Source organism: Oppia nitens, unplaced genomic scaffold (genome assembly GCF_028296485.1).
Source record: "Oppia nitens isolate AA-2021 unplaced genomic scaffold, nextdenovo-longstitch-racon4-pilon3 scaffold8_pilon_pilon_pilon, whole genome shotgun sequence".
NCBI lineage: Eukaryota > Metazoa > Arthropoda > Arachnida > Sarcoptiformes > Oppiidae > Oppia > Oppia nitens.
In genome coordinates, this window is record NW_026533252.1 from 1,706,877 (window position 1) to 1,723,005 (window position 16,129).

At 30.7% G+C, this 16,129-nt stretch overlaps 5 protein-coding genes across 5 annotated transcripts; 1 reads left to right on the plus strand and 4 right to left on the minus strand.

The window, feature by feature from the left end:
- Positions 1–698: 698 nt before the first annotated feature.
- On the minus strand, positions 699–5,650 carry LOC128964119 (chitin synthase chs-2-like). The gene is made up of 9 exons (XM_054310677.1): positions 5,455–5,650; positions 4,954–5,392; positions 3,570–4,863; positions 3,251–3,504; positions 2,748–3,191; positions 2,018–2,685; positions 1,338–1,936; positions 898–1,278; positions 699–832 (listed from the first exon to the last, which is right to left on the minus strand). The coding sequence occupies exons 2-9, from the start codon at positions 5,290–5,292 to the stop codon at positions 699–701; spliced, it is 4,113 nt and encodes a 1,370-aa protein (XP_054166652.1). The 5' UTR covers positions 5,293–5,392; positions 5,455–5,650.
- A 548-nt stretch (positions 5,651–6,198) lies between these two features.
- LOC128964120 (uncharacterized) lies at positions 6,199–8,837 on the minus strand. Its single transcript, XM_054310678.1, has 6 exons — positions 8,796–8,837; positions 7,404–7,561; positions 7,204–7,334; positions 6,943–7,143; positions 6,423–6,574; positions 6,199–6,324 (listed from the first exon to the last, which is right to left on the minus strand). Exons 1-6 carry the CDS (start codon positions 8,835–8,837, stop codon positions 6,199–6,201), a joined length of 810 nt encoding a protein of 269 aa, XP_054166653.1.
- Positions 8,736–11,039, minus strand: LOC128964301 (peroxisomal targeting signal 1 receptor-like). The gene has a single exon (XM_054310885.1). It carries the CDS (start codon positions 10,733–10,735, stop codon positions 8,870–8,872), a length of 1,866 nt encoding a protein of 621 aa, XP_054166860.1. The 5' UTR covers positions 10,736–11,039; the 3' UTR covers positions 8,736–8,869.
- A 398-nt stretch (positions 11,040–11,437) lies between these two features.
- On the plus strand, positions 11,438–11,989 carry LOC128963992 (E3 ubiquitin-protein ligase RNF181-like). Its single transcript, XM_054310546.1, has one exon. The coding sequence runs from the start codon at positions 11,541–11,543 to the stop codon at positions 11,979–11,981; it is 441 nt and encodes a 146-aa protein (XP_054166521.1). The 5' UTR covers positions 11,438–11,540; the 3' UTR covers positions 11,982–11,989.
- Positions 11,990–12,140: 151 nt separating this feature from the next.
- LOC128964429 (heterogeneous nuclear ribonucleoprotein D-like) lies at positions 12,141–15,958 on the minus strand. Its single transcript, XM_054311018.1, has 6 exons — positions 15,622–15,958; positions 15,403–15,544; positions 13,581–13,621; positions 13,368–13,495; positions 13,145–13,297; positions 12,141–13,080 (listed from the first exon to the last, which is right to left on the minus strand). Exons 1-6 carry the CDS (start codon positions 15,704–15,706, stop codon positions 12,370–12,372), a joined length of 1,260 nt encoding a protein of 419 aa, XP_054166993.1. The 5' UTR covers positions 15,707–15,958; the 3' UTR covers positions 12,141–12,369.
- Positions 15,959–16,129: the final 171 nt, after the last annotated feature.

Below are 16,129 nucleotides of genomic sequence, written 5' to 3' on the forward strand. Positions count from 1 at the left end.
AGCACAACTAATCATATGATATTTTACGACAAAATATATATATATTTATGATATAATTATGAGATTATATAATTTATATATGTGTTATAAATTATGATATATCATAACTTACAATTCATAACTTAAAACTTTATTTCATAACTTTATATGAAAGTATAAATATCATACAGTAAACTATGGCAACACAATAATTTTTTTAAAAGTAATTGTTTAGTACCTATAATCAATTATAATAGACGATTAATTATTTAAATATATTTAATTTTGTAATCAAATAAAAGTACTTGATCAATTTATTTTTGAAAATCTGCGTATGATTTCTATACTTTACATTATTTGCCATTAAATTTAAGAGCAAACAAAACATTGCATTTCATCACATAATTCAATGCCATTTAGTTTGCGCTAACTTTAAATAATAATTCATTTAAATCTTATATTTTTGTTGTTGTTGTTAATTAATTCATATTATTTTATAAACTTAATTGAATATTTTTCTATAACATAAATAAATGTAAAACTATTTATAAAATACATTACTTAGAATTATTTAATACATTTTTATTATAATCACTTATTCATTAAAATTTTATATACATTTTTAAAAAATAAATATCAATTAAAATAAATATAGAAAATTATATTTTTACAATATATTACTGTATTAACTGATTTTAATAGATAATTCAAATAACTGGTCAACAATGTGCACTATATTCTCGGGTAATAGTTTTCCGCACACTTTCGTACACCGATTTGCGGACATCTCGTCCGCGAACTGTCAGGTTTTTGCCACGTCTTGATAGTCGGGACTCGGGAAGTATGTCTTCATCTGTAAAATAAGCGATAAATAGATTTTAAAAATATGTTTTATTTTTATATAATAAACTCTATTACTATCGAAGTTATCCTTTAATCCGAGACACCTATTGAGGAACGCCTGTTCCAGTTCCACAAACTCTGCCTTATTATCACTTTTTCTAACTATTCGCTGTGTTTCGGGTCTATTGGGTCTCTTTAATGTCTTTTTTGTATCCTTATTGATGTCATTGCTATTAAGTTTTTGCAACTGTTTGACAATATTGACAGCATTTTCACTGACCACTTGTTGAGCATTTTCCCCATCATTCTTGCGTTTAAAGACATTAAACTCGGATACAGAGAGAAGTAATGAAAATGTATTGAATCGATGCAAAAGCATTCCCATGAATTGAATCACTAAAATGATGCCAAAGAATATCACTAAACTGAAACCAATTACATCTATTCTGATGACATCTAAACCAATAATTAAGTGATTATTAAATTTGTTAAACAAATAAATCAGTTTTATATACTATTTCCGATATTGATTTTCCATTCAAATACGTTTTTATGCATTTGAAGCAACAAAACCAACAAAATAAACAATGAATTCAAGAGACCAAAAGCGGAGGCGATTTTCATGCGAAGCTCTTTCAGCTCAAACTCAACCTTTTTTTCGTGAACCGAGTTTTTCTCGAGTGGTTTAAGATATAAATCAATTAATTGTCGCCAAAACTCTTGTTCTTCGGCATCCAATTCTTGTTGAATAAACTTTTCGAAACATTTGTCTTGTGTCCAAATTGTCTTAATAAAAACGTTTCTATCTTTTGAAATGTCAGATATATCACCACTAAATGTTCTATTATGTCTTAAAGTCAAGTCATCGGTGGTCATGACCTCATCTTCATCAATATCCGACAAACGGGAACTGCTAAGTCTTTGTAATGGATTCAAGTTATCGTTAAACAATGGATTAATTGTTGTGTGGGAACTAAATCTGTCGTTTGTCTGTATTATTGTTTTCATATCATTTAAATGATCTTTCATTTCAGTAATTTCTTTCAACATTTCTTTGTCTTCATTGGGATCAGTGTTTGAACAACACATACAACTTATAAATTTTGAATTATTTCTATCATTTCCATTAGTAAACAATTTTTTGACATTTATATATTTAAGTAAACCATTATCTTTTTTGTCATCTTTTTCAGACGGTTTATCGTTGTCTGACGCGGATACCACTTCTCTTGTACCCCAAGAGACCACATGTAGATTAGTCATTGAATAAATGGTAAGCAACAGATACATTGATGGTATGCTTAACATATATAAAAGGAATGGTAGAAAACACATGATTTCAGTGGGATGTATGAGCGCTGCTATAAGGAAACTGAGACACATGCTTATGAAGAATAGGGCCGACGGTTGCCACAACCCTTCCTCTATTATCTCGATAACAGTGCTGACCATTACGGCTAACATCAACAGCGCGTAAGCTATACTCAACACAAGTGATACTTGTATTTGTGTATCACTTTTGCAGAGAAAACACACAAATATGAACACAAGTATCGGACCACCACTTATGAGAAGACATAAGTCGCTCGATAAGCTTAATGTGGTATTCATAGCGCCCACAATCATCAAAAATATAGTTCCCGGACTGAATACCGTTCCTATCATCAATGCGAACTGGTATATGATGTATAACATGGATATATTATCGTTTACTTGAACAGTGTTCTTGGATTCTTGTAGAAGATCCCATATGTTGAACAAAGTCGATGGCGCCCATCGACGTCGTTGTGTATAAAACTCACCAAAACCTTCCGGTGCGTGAGTGTATGAGTCACTGGCGGCACAATACTCTATACGCCATCCCTTAAATATATCAGAAAAGATTAATACAATAATTAGATAAATTTAATCGAAAGCTGACAGACCTGTTGCAATAGGAGTGTGCAAAGCCAACGGTCCTCTCCCTGATCGTACTGAACATATTGTATGGCCTCCGAAGCCTTAGTCGTATACTTGTGCATAACATTGGGAGACATAAGAGCCTTACCCCTAAATAATGAGAAACAACCGGGACTGCAGAGGACACACCCGAACACATGTTCGCTAGCTTTTTGAAGCCAATGGCCGATTGCGTACTCAAATTTCTGATACCAAACCATCGGTCCGCTGCCTATTGGATGAATGCGACCGCAGGCGGCGCCCAAATTCTTGTGTTTAATCATCAAATCGACTAAAAGTCTTACAGCTTTGGGCCTGAAGTTGATGTCGCCGTCCAGAGCTAAGATGAATGTGTTTGCGGCCATTTTGTCGCGTTTTTCTTCATCCATATCTTTGGTATAAAAGCCCAGTAAGTAATACATATACATTACCTGAGATAAAATGTTTAGTTAGATTGTTAGCTTAGATACAAAGAAATATGTGTTAATACCTGACTCCAGCGCTTCTTATGTCTGATTAGATCTTTGTCTTTCAGATGAACGTATAGTTTGTTATGACCGGGAAGTATCCAAATAAGTTGTCCGCCGTATGGAGTAGTGATAACATTTGGTAACTTCAATGGTATTTGACATTCGTGGACGTGATTGGCCGCCACACCAATCACTTCAATGAATTGTTTAACAAAACTGTTGACCTCTCGACAGGAATTTCTTGTTTCAAACGCGTCATCAAACAAAATATGTGCTAATAATTGGATATTAATAAAACAGTTATTAAAGTTCAGTTAAAAACTTTGTTTTTGACTATACTTTGGATCTCATAATAATCGGCAGACTTGACGTTCAACCATTTCATGGCCTGTTTTCTGGCACTCTGGTCGACATCCATCCGAAATACCGATTTCAACATCTGTATCATCTCATCACTGCTCTCGTGCCACATCGTGGCGCACATATAGATACGGATCGTCTCTTCGTTACTCTTGACCAGCTCTTCGACACTCATTTTCTTAATATCTAAATCACTATTGAATTCGCTGACAATTCTGCGATTTAATACCAGCGACTGATCGACAAAACAACAACTATATTCAGGTCTTGTAAAAAGGTTTTCCACTTTAGCCATACGTTCCGATTTTGGGTACCAAATGTGTAGTGTTGTCCACATTTGAGATAATAAGCTAAGAAACCAAACAACTGATTCAACATAACTAAGAACTGTTAATTCATCGTTCAGATCGGCAGTCGTGTGCCAGAAGATATAATCCAATTTAAATGTATGGATTAGTCCACAACTGTCGGTATATCGCAAATGTAGTCGACATAAAACAGTGATTAATACTATGGTTAACGGTGTAGCTATTGTCAGAGGAAATGTAAAGCTGAAGATCTGGATTTGTATTTTGCACACAAATTTGGCCAAATAATAGCATATAAATGATGAAACAATCTGAATGGCAATTAACCACAAATAGTTCAATGGATTGGACTCAATATACAACGGATCTTCAGTAGTGACAGTTATTTCGCGTCTATTTGTAAGTATCGGATGCTTTGAAAATGCCATCTCAAAGGAAGTGAACAAATTCTTAGTTACATTTGTTTCGTTTATATAGTCATTAATTGCAAAATAAACTAAAATTGTGATCAATATTAATCCAATTTTCCAAATAGATATCAATAAATATGTAAAATATCGACTATTATTTGAGTTGAGGTCCTCTTTAATATCACAGAAATATGCAATAAATTTGTTCAAAAACTTCGTTCGTTTGATAATCAAATAGTTATCCCAACAGTTGATAGACATAAAGCACAATACAATCGGAAATATCCAATAGTTTCTGATATCTTCCAAATAGCCGATTGTCGTCCAACCGGCGATACAAACAATTTGTAATACAATTGCCATTATATCAACATATTTGAGTGTTTTATGATATTCCCAAGTGTTGGCATAAAATCGTGAAATACAACTTATAATCGCCGGTATTAATGATATAGAGTGGGCCAACATTGGACCCCTATTGGCGTCAATCTCGGGTAATATCATAATCACTAAAAGTGACATTACTATTGTAGTTATTGTTTCACTAATAAAGACCTTATAATTTCAAATAATTAAATTAACTGCAAATCATTTTTTTAAATATAAAATTTTAAAATAACAAATAATAGATAATAATTGACTTACAGTGATAAATGTTAATAGCTTTGGTCTATCATATTGTTTAAATAAACAATATTTAAGACATCGATATAATGTGAGAAATATGGGAGCAATCATAACGATATACAAAGACCAGATCCAACCGATCCGTTCTAAATCATTGTCTTTAATAATTGCTACATAACTTCTTCCGGGAATCAATACTTTTTCATAGGTTTCGCTGCATAAGAAAACTCGATGATTGTTTCGTATCATTGATGTCATCAACAATAATGTAGACATTGATATTGTGGCACAAAATAAAATCAAAATAAATGTCAAGATATAGACTAATAGTTTGGAAAATTCGATAAAACTGTTCATCCATTCGGTGCTCAATGTCTTGTCTTCATCTTCTGGCGGAATCGTTACGAATGAATCCCATGTTTTTGATGGTAAAGATGTTTGAGAATTTCGATGTTCACTAAATTATATATATATTTATAGACTTCACAAATAAAAGCACTGATCTCTGGCTAATATTACCCATTATTAGCTGATTTTATCCGATCTCCTAAATTATGATCTGAATCGAGATTAACATCTTCACTATCGGATTCATCCAAAGTAAAGATAGGATTGTCATAATTGTCTGCAATATATTTTCGTCGACTTCGATGACCAACTTCTTGTTGAGTTGAAGACAGTGAAGAAAATTCCGTTTCATTGCTTTTCTTGTTTCTTATGTCAAGTGTTTTCATTTTTATATTATTATTCATATTATTGATAATATATTTTCAGGTAAATCACTGTTTTCTATAATTACAATTTCTTTTCATTTGAAACTCAAATAATATTAAATAAATCATAAGTTATTTCATATAATAATTTAAATTATAGCATTTTAAAAAGTTTTACAAACTTATTACACATATTTATTATACAAAATGTGTAATCAATTTATTTCATTTACAATAATGTAAGATTTTTTTACTTAATTGCCTTTTAACTAAAAATATTTATTTAGCAATTAATTCACAGATAATTAATTAGTTAAGAAAATACGGAAAATATTTTAATAACACATTAAAAGGGGTTGTAATTTTTGATATATTTTTTTATTAGATTATTGATAAGATATCTCTAAAGTACATTATAATAGTTATAACTTAATAAATAACAAATAAACTGTTTCAATATTTAATGAAAATAAAAATTAGTCATAAAATCTTATGAATTAATTTATATACTGTATGTATATAATGATAACCTCAACATTAATTTGTTTTGTCATTTAGGATTATATCCATAAACAGCTATTTCAGCCAAATTAAGATAATTGTTGCCGGGATTCGAACAATTGGTACAATTATTTATTATCTGAATCGTTACATACTTTCCCATCAGTGGACAGGGCTATAAAGATTCAAATTTAGATATATATATATAGAATAATCTTAATTATTCCTATATTTATAATAAAAATCATAAGTAATAAAAAATTGATAATAAACCTCGCATTTCACAACTCTTGAATGGTTAGTCTCGAGGAATTTGTTGCCCACATATTCATAACATAATGGGTTATCCTTAAAATGAGTCCCTTTTTCTAATTTAGTGATCAAACGATTGCCGACACGTATATCAAAGTCATGTAGTGATTCCTCTAATAAATAAAATTTAAATTATTGTTCATAACTTTGAAGTTCAATCTTTAGATATAATAAAAATGTAATAAATATTTATGACTATTGTTCAGTTTAAATATTTACTATTAGTACTGTACTGTAAATGTCAATTTCTAAATTATAATGTAAAATAAGTACAGTATATAAAGTATATATAATATGATATAAAAAATATATAATTTATTTTTAATAAACTATCATATAATATATTTTATTATTCAAATAAAATTATAATATATGACAATCAATTGCATAATTATTATATAACTAACAAAATTAAATACTAGTATTTTCATTAAACAATAATATACTGTAGTCTAACTCTTATTAATTTAACCATAATTACCATCATTTGATTGTAACATAACTCCAGTGATTACGTACTCATCTTTGAGGTCAATCTGAAGCCACGGCAACACTTTTTTGGTATTAACTTTGCCGTCACTTGTCTTACTTGCCGTACGGCTATTATTATCAATGGCTTTTTGAGCCTTAAATTGATTATATGTCGAGCTTTGAGTCAATTTCTTACCGATTGCCAAATTTTCTAACAAAATTTTTTAATAAATAAATAAAATAATTGTAAACAAAATGATTGTTCATTAACCTCCCGTTCCCTCTTTGTTGCCATGATTTGTATAATAAATATATTTCTCTAAAATCGATGCATTTGTCTCTGCATTTGGATCATCAATGGTTGAGACAAATATATTACATTCGTTGGTCTCAATATTAACTCTAATTAAATATAATTAACAAATTTTTAATTCAAAATTTACTGATTTTTATGTTTAAAAAAAAGTATACCGAAGACAATGACAGCCATAAGTGGCGGAACATTTGACAACACAGTCAAGAGATGATCCTTTAGTAGGTGTCCGACCTTTTATGCGATCAAATTTTATTTGACCTAAAGTTTTGGTGTAAAACTTTTGGATAATTGGTATCTCTTTTTTAACCACATTCTGTAATATAAATTCAAAAAATTAAAATCATTATTTTTTCTAAATAATTATTTATTGGTATCCAATACTTTTGACAAAGTTCTGGATTTCTTTGACTTTTGATTTAAACGTTTTTGACAATTAATTAAAATAATAGACAAATAGATAATAAATATAATTTTGAAACTTAAAAATTTCATGTTTTCAAAACTTTTTTATTGTTATTAGTATTTGTTTTATTAGATTAATAACTTAAATGGGATATTAAATTTATATATATATAATTTTATAAAATTCTGTTATGTTATAAAAATATTATCATTAATGTCATAAGTATGGCTAATAGAGGCCAAATGAAACCTAAATTAAGAATATATTTATTATTTTATGTTTTATATAATATTTTTTAAATTCAAAACTCGTCCAAACTTTTTTTGGATCCACTAATGATATTACGTGCTGTGACTTAGTAAACAAAAATGCTTTAAATAAATAAACAAAAAAACTATACTAAAAATTATAAGATAATCAATTTTTTGGTACTAATTAAACTGTTTGTTTATTGTAACTACAAATATAAAACATATAAATTATTAATAAATTGTCATATCTTTTTTTTTAATAATTAAATTTTCATACAATTTTTGAATATAAAAAAGTTTAAAAACAAATAAAAAATTTCGTATTTTGAGTAACCATTAATTTGTTTGTCAATAAAATATTTAAATGTATTTTAAAGTATTCCTAATATTAAGTAAATTCTTTATGTGTTTTTTTTAATAATTATATCAACTTTATTAATATCTATTACAGTACTACAGTATATATAATTAGGATATTTCAGTAATACAATAATATTAAATACATATATATATTCCCAGTAAAATTACATTATCGACTTAAAATCGGTAAATTACCACTTGAAATATACCATAAACTTGATATTATAAATATTAAATGAACAAACATTTTTTTTTTATTTTTTCAAAAATTATTGCAATTATTAAAATTGTTATATTTGTATAAAGTTTACTCATAATATAAATTGAAATATTATAGCAAATAATAATAATACAGTATTTTACTATTGTTTTTTTATATAGCTTTGCAAATTGTTTTAATATATTTTTGTTGTTGAAACTAAATATAATAAAACAATTTGAAAACTCATTAAAAAATCAATAAAAATCACTGTAATAATAATATAGTTAATTATATATAAAAACAATTTCATCAATTAGTTTGCATTGAATACCATAGCGATACGGCACTCGCATACCAATGACTGTAACGGCATAATTGATAATAGCTATAACACTCGGGTTGTGGTCAAGTGTTTGGGTCATTCATTTGAAATTCACTATTAAGTCTATTTAAATCTCGATTGTCGACAAAGTCTAACAAATCCGATCGATTCATTAAAGTCATAACCATTCGCAGTGTTGACCAAACATTGGTCGACATCAACGGACGACTGCCAACTGGACCGCGACCCGAGGCTTGAAGGTTGAGAACAGTGAGAAAATGTTCGGCGGCCTCACGATAAGTGCCGAGATTTATACAACTGATACCCAAATTAAAACGGGAACGAATAAAACCGGGACTTATAGCTAGTGCTTCGCGATAGGCGTTAATCGCTTCCTCTGATTGACTGCCATTAGCCAAAGTGGCTCCCAATCGGTTCCACAGTAAACTATCGCTTGGTCGCACTTGTAGTGCCGCTTGAAAACAGTCGGCTGCCCTGTCGTACTCTCCCGATAGGTTAAACAACACGCCAAGTCCGCACTGGACATCAGGATCAGCATCGGTGGGCGATTGACGAGCGGCCTCTATAAACAAATCTTTCACTTCTTTATGCAAACCCGAAGTAATAATCGACGACACGGCCCACGGAAGACGTGATTTCAACTTTTCTGAACTGTTGCTATCCGGCGGTAAAAAGTTGAGGTATTTCGGGTTTCGTCGGATCCAATCTTTCAATGTACTACAAGCCTGAGTTTGCATCGATTCATTTGTGTAGCTGACGGCCAACGCCATCAACGCCTTTAAGTTGTTCGGGTCGAGTGTCACACACTTATTGAGTGCTGCAATGGCCGCGTAGTCGTGTTCGTTCTCGGCCTGAGACGTACCCAAGTATTGCCAAATCAGTGAATTATTTGGATCCCTTTGGACGGCAGTCTCAAACAAGAGGACAGCAGAAGGAATATCTCCCTCTTTAAGCTTTTTGAGTCCTTCTTCGAAAGCATTTGGATGATCTTTGAGTGGATTCTCTTCGTTAAATTTGTATTCATCTTTCATTTCTGTTTTTCCAAAATCTGAAACCCAATTGTCCGCTGTTTCCGAGTTTTCGTCTACTAATCCCATTTCCTTCCATTCTTTAGCCAAATTAGTCCAAAACTGTGTGTCGTCGTCGCCGTACTGCTGTTCCTCTTCAGAAGACTTCTGTTGTTCTGTAAGCTCTTCAGTCATTTGTTGCACCCATTTATCCGCCTCATTGTCAACAGTTTCAGCAAAATCTAGTGACCACACGTCAGCTGTCACTGAACTCTCCGGTAATTTCATGTCAGTGTTGCCAACCTTTTTGACAAAATCAGTAAAATGTTTGTTTGTATCGAGTAATTGCTCTTCCGTTTCAATTTCGATCAATTTGTTGGTTTCTGCGGTCAAATACAACAGATCTTCATTTGCAAACTCCTGTTGCCATTGAGTGGTATCAGTGATGACGACACTACTGTCCAAATGGCGTTCAGTTTCAGCCAAATATTCGTCGGCCCACTTGGCCTGAGCTAACTCGGGCGACACAACATCATGTCTTCCAATTAATATGTCGTTAGTTGTGAGCAGTTCTTTGCCATTAAACTCTTGTGTCCATTGCTGAGACTTTTGGTCAATGGCAACAAACGAGTGATCAATTGAAGGCTGATTACTGTCAAGTCGTTGAATTTCCCGCAAAAGTGCATCCATTCGGAAGCTCTGTTCACTGCTGGTGGCCTTCTTATCGGTGATGAACTCATTGACAAATTGTTGGACATTATCGACATCGGGAAACATAACCGAAGTGTTGGTGACGGAGGTGTTGGCCGTTTGCTTGCTTTGGATGAAAGCATTATCATTGATGTAATGCTTGGAGAGTCCAACCAAAGGATTAGCGGTTCCGCACTCCGGGTCCACAACATTGCGCGCCAAAGACGACATGTTTGAGTATCAGTGATGACCACCGAAGTCGATGACGATTTGAGCGATGATTGGCATTCAATGTCAGTATATATTACCTAAAAAGCAATTTCTTCGACAATTTTCCTCATATTATATGAATGTCAATGAAATCTAATGTAAACTTTCTTATCGTCGATTAAATGACGTGTTGTTGAGCTCACCATTTGATCCCAAAGAGGGAGTACTAAGCAATCGATTGAATGAATGACACTTCTTCTGTAGAGTTGAATCGTTGACACTGTTTGTCGACAATCAATATCTTACCGTAGGTTAAGATTATTCATCTTTTTTTTGGATCAAATGACTAAACTCTTTATTGTCTGTCAATTGATTGATTGAATATTTGATTCTGTGGTTAATGTTTGCCACAAATTGAAACAACTTTTATATAATTATTTAGAAAATAACATTTCTATTGATAAAAATAATAATAATTTTATTGAAATTTGAATAATAATTAGTAATTAGTTATGAAAATAATTAAATGATAACAAAATATTAAATAATTATTTTTATAATTATTTTAATTTAATTTAATTTAAATCCAAAGTTTTTTAAACAAACAATTCATATATACTGTAATCTCATAAATGATTTGATACACAATAATATTATATAAAACTTATTGAATAATTATGAGACAAATTGATTGCCATTAAAGGGTATCTGATTTTATTGAATAATTGTAACGTTATTTGCGGACAATTAGTATTGCATTACTCGTCAAAAATCAAAATTATTGTCAAAAACGGTGTCAAAGACTGTCTGACTTTCAGTGCCAGTGATGTCCAGCTATTATGATGAACACGAATGTCCCGACCGGACACCCGAACAGGAGACCAATAATCTGTACCTATCGTTGGCCCGAATGCTTCACGATCTGGGCTTCGATGCGGTGGACGCGGCGCTCAACGGCCATAGCGGTGAACGACGACCGCCGGCTTCCAAGCATTTCATCGAAAATTTGCCGAAAGTTAATGACTTCGGCAAAGACGACAAATGCTGTGTTTGTCTAAAAGAGTTTACTGTCGACCAAACGGTACGCGTGGGTTGTGGTCACCGATATCATCGCTTGTGTATTACTGAATGGCTTCGGCTTAACAACTCGTGTCCCGTTTGTCGCACAGAGTTTCCCACCGATGATGAAGAGTACGAACGAAACAAACGCGAGAAAATGAGAAGAGAGACCACTCTTCAAGAGTTACATAACTCTATGTTCAGTTGATTTTTGGACATTATTTTCAAGTAATAAATATAAAACAATTTATAATTACATCATAAAATTTTAATCAGTTTTTTTAATTATTATTATTTTAATAAATATTACAGTTTTGTAATTATTTAGATTTTTATAAAAGATTTATTTATTTTTATTATCAATGGTTATATTTATTATTATTATTATTATTATTAATACTAAATTAACAAAATTCGTATAAATTAATGCAAACTAATATCGATTTTGGAGAAAAATAATAAAAAAAACTAAATCCTTAAACACGCTTTAATTATAACAAATGTTTGGGAAGTGTATGTGAAATCTCAAGAGTTTCTCTCAAATGTTTTTTTGTTGAATAGTTGTGATGTAATTGTGTGAACTGTTAAGTGGGGATCTAATGTTGCGAAGAGCTTCGGTACGGATGATAATTAGCGGACGACGACGACGAGGCCGACTTACGGACCATTTTGCCGGCCGAAGTACTTCCCGACTGAGAGTTGTGGTGCGAATGTGAGTGCGTAGCTGACGGTGTGGTCGATTGAGAGGCTACGGCTCCATAACCAGTAGTAGTATCAGCTGTTGTAGACTGTGTGTAATCACCGGCTACAGCGCCACTTTGATCGCCGTATCCATAATAATTGGACCAATAGTCTTGATAATTGTAACCGTATTGACTATAATAATCATAGTTTTGGTTGGCATAGCCGTACGCATTGGGATATTGAGTGCCGTAATAGTTGCCGTAATAATTTTGTGCCAAACCATTATACCCACTCCAAGCGTTCTGATTTTGATATTGATCTGATTGATTACGACGACTGCCACCACCAGTACTACTACTACTACCACCACCAGCACTACCATTGCCAGTGCCACCACCCCTTCTGTTGCCACCATTTTCGTAGCCGTGATTGTGTTGCATACGCTTCTGTTGTTGTGCCACAGGTTGTGGCTGTGCTTTCTTAATGTCACATTCTTTGTTGCCAATCGTTTGTTTTGCCTCTTTGACAGCTTCTTCAGCAGCCTCTTCAGTATCGAATATAATGAAACAAAATTCTCGGCGACGATTGCGTTGCCTATCAAATGGCAATTCTATACCTTCAACCTATTGAGATCAACAAACAATAGCAATAAATTTCATTTAAATCCATCGCTAGTCTAAGTCATACATTTCCATATTTGGAGAAATATTTTTTGATCTCATCCTCAGTCATATTAGAGTCGATTCCACCAACAAATATCTTTTTACAGATTGGCCTCGACTTTGCTCTCTTGGGATCAACTGTCTTATTATTAATCATATGTGTACTAATCTTTAAAACCTATTGTAGTTATAAAAAAACAATTATTAAAAATATATATATTTTTAGTTAATTATAAATTAATAAATACATCATCGATAGACTCTTCGGAAGCAAATGTGATAAAACCAAAACCTCTTGGATTACCCGAAACGGCATCGTATTTGATGCTAACATCGGTGACAGAGCCGTATTTGGTGAAGTATTCTCTTAGATCCTCTAAAATAGCAGAAATAATAAATTTAAACCATTAATAAATTCAATATTTTTAAAAAATAATTATAAAATATTAATCGATACTTACTTTCCTGTGTCTCCCAACTGAGTCCTCCAACAAATAGTTTTCTGTGATGAGTAAAGTAACATATTTTAGACAATTGTATTAACAAAAACAATATAATATAAGTAAATCTCCTGTAAATTACTATTATATGAAAGCGTTATTTTTAATACAGGTCTTATATTTTTAAAACGAGTCATTTTTATGTCATTTGATATACTCTCTAAAAAACGTGTCAAATCAATATCAATAATTAATCAAATATTTTTAAAAAACCTTTAAAACAGAAAAAAGAAATGCCATAATTATTAATTAAATAATTAATATATTAATAAATATATAAACATATTAAGCATCATTTAAAAATATGTATATTATCTATGCGTATAATAAAACGCTTTTAATATATATAATATTATGAGATATTATCTAAAAATTTTATCAATTTATATATGTTTTTATATATTTTTCTGTACCATTTGTCTGAGCGTTTGTCTCATAAAACTTCAGTCAATATCCGTGTGGAGACTGAGGTCTCGGTCGCCGCGGCTTTGGAAGAGAGGAATGGCTGCAAAAAGGAGTGGATTTGTGTTTATCAATCCATTTGTTTATTTTGGGATCAAATAGTGTGCGAACACTTAGTGATCAATCGTTTTAACACAATTGAAGGCTAAGTTGACCGATATGTTGGTCAGGCATTGGCTGTTCTCAGGAAACCAATTTGGGCGCCAATACATCAAAACCAAAGCAACATTTTCGGTGATAATTTGGTCGCAATTTTGATATTTATAAACAACTCTTTAATTATTTAACTAATATACTACTTTTATATTTCATTCATCAATTAATTAACAATTATATAATATAAACAAGTTTTGTTACACAAAAATAATCACATAATTATCTCCTATCGTATGAAAATATATTATAGTAATTAAATTAATATAGTTATTGCAAACAAATGATGCTTTAAAATAAGTTTTATATATTCTATATATATATTATATGTGTATAAATAAAAATATCACAAAATTTCATATTTATCATTAGTTCTGAGCAAATATAGATATCATTTTAAATATAAATATTCAGTTAATTTACAACAGTTTACATTATAATTATTATATATATAGTAAATTAGATTTAAAAAAAAGTATTGATCAATTAAAATAAAAATACTTAAATCTAATAAATTATACAATTAAAAATATTGAAACATAGTATTGTATAATAATTGTTATATACTTAATGACAAAAAAAAATTAAAATCATTTTAAAAAAGTTATTTCATATAAATAATTTAAAAAATAGATGAGATCTGCAAAAGACTTTGTTAGCAATTTATGGCTTAATGTCTTCAATAAATATAATTAATGAAATACTTAACAAATAAACAATTTGCATTCAATTAAAAAATATATGCTTCAATGCATATGTATTATAAATTTAACTGACAATAAAACTAAATGACTTTTTAAAGTTATAATTATATATTAAAAAACAAGTGCTATCGATATTTACACTTATGATATCTTAAATCACCTCAAAACTAAAAATAATAAAAATAATCAATAATTAAATCAATAAAAAAAATTGTTTAAAAATAAAATGAGTATTTAAAACAATTAAATAAAATATTGCACTAATATTTTATATTAAATATTAATTTTAAAAAATAATTAACTAAATGATACTCTCATTGTAATTAAATATAGAAAGAAGTTATTGTTAAGAGATCAGTGGTTGTCATCAGTGGTAATAAATAAATAAATAAAAGATATCAATAGTGAGATCTTATAATATGAGGCAAATAGTGTCCGAAAAGCAATTGCATTGATTCCGATACCTGTCTTCGTCGTCATTGGTTTTGTTGCCGGAAGTGGTGGTCACCCGGTTGTTGGCAATGACATCGCGACCATCACTATAGCCGGTCTCCTGTGTGTCCAACTCGTCGAGATCTGCCTTCTCGTCCGACTCATTGTTAGCGTCTGTTTTTTTGACACACAATCCAATCGTCAAAATCAATGGTCAAATCAAGAAAATACTTTCAAGATATAAGTCTTACCATTGTTTCCATTGAGTTCTCTGTCGGCTTTTAGTTCATCAAAAGCGTTAAGACTGATGTTTGAATCGTCAGCAAAGTCTGACATCACTGGCGATGGTGTCAATCAGTGATTGAAAAGAAAATTATGGATAAATCGATTGGATTCACTTGAGGTGATAGTCTGTGTATTTGATTTTGTTTGTCAATCACTTGTTGTGTTTGTCTATCTATTGAATGCCTTTAACTCATTGACAGTCATTGACTACTAAACAGTATAATCAATGTATATATAAAAACTCATATAAAATATGGCGAATGTTTGCCACAAAAAAACACTCAATTGTTTGTCAAACATAAGAGAGAGTCACACATATAGTATGTGTTCTATTCATTCAAATAGTATATGACTTTTATAACCATATTTTTAAACAAAAGATTTTTTATAGTACTTTAGTATTCAAATGATTTGGTTTTATTGAATGAAAAATACAATCAAAATCAATAATCAGAAAACACATTATACTATATT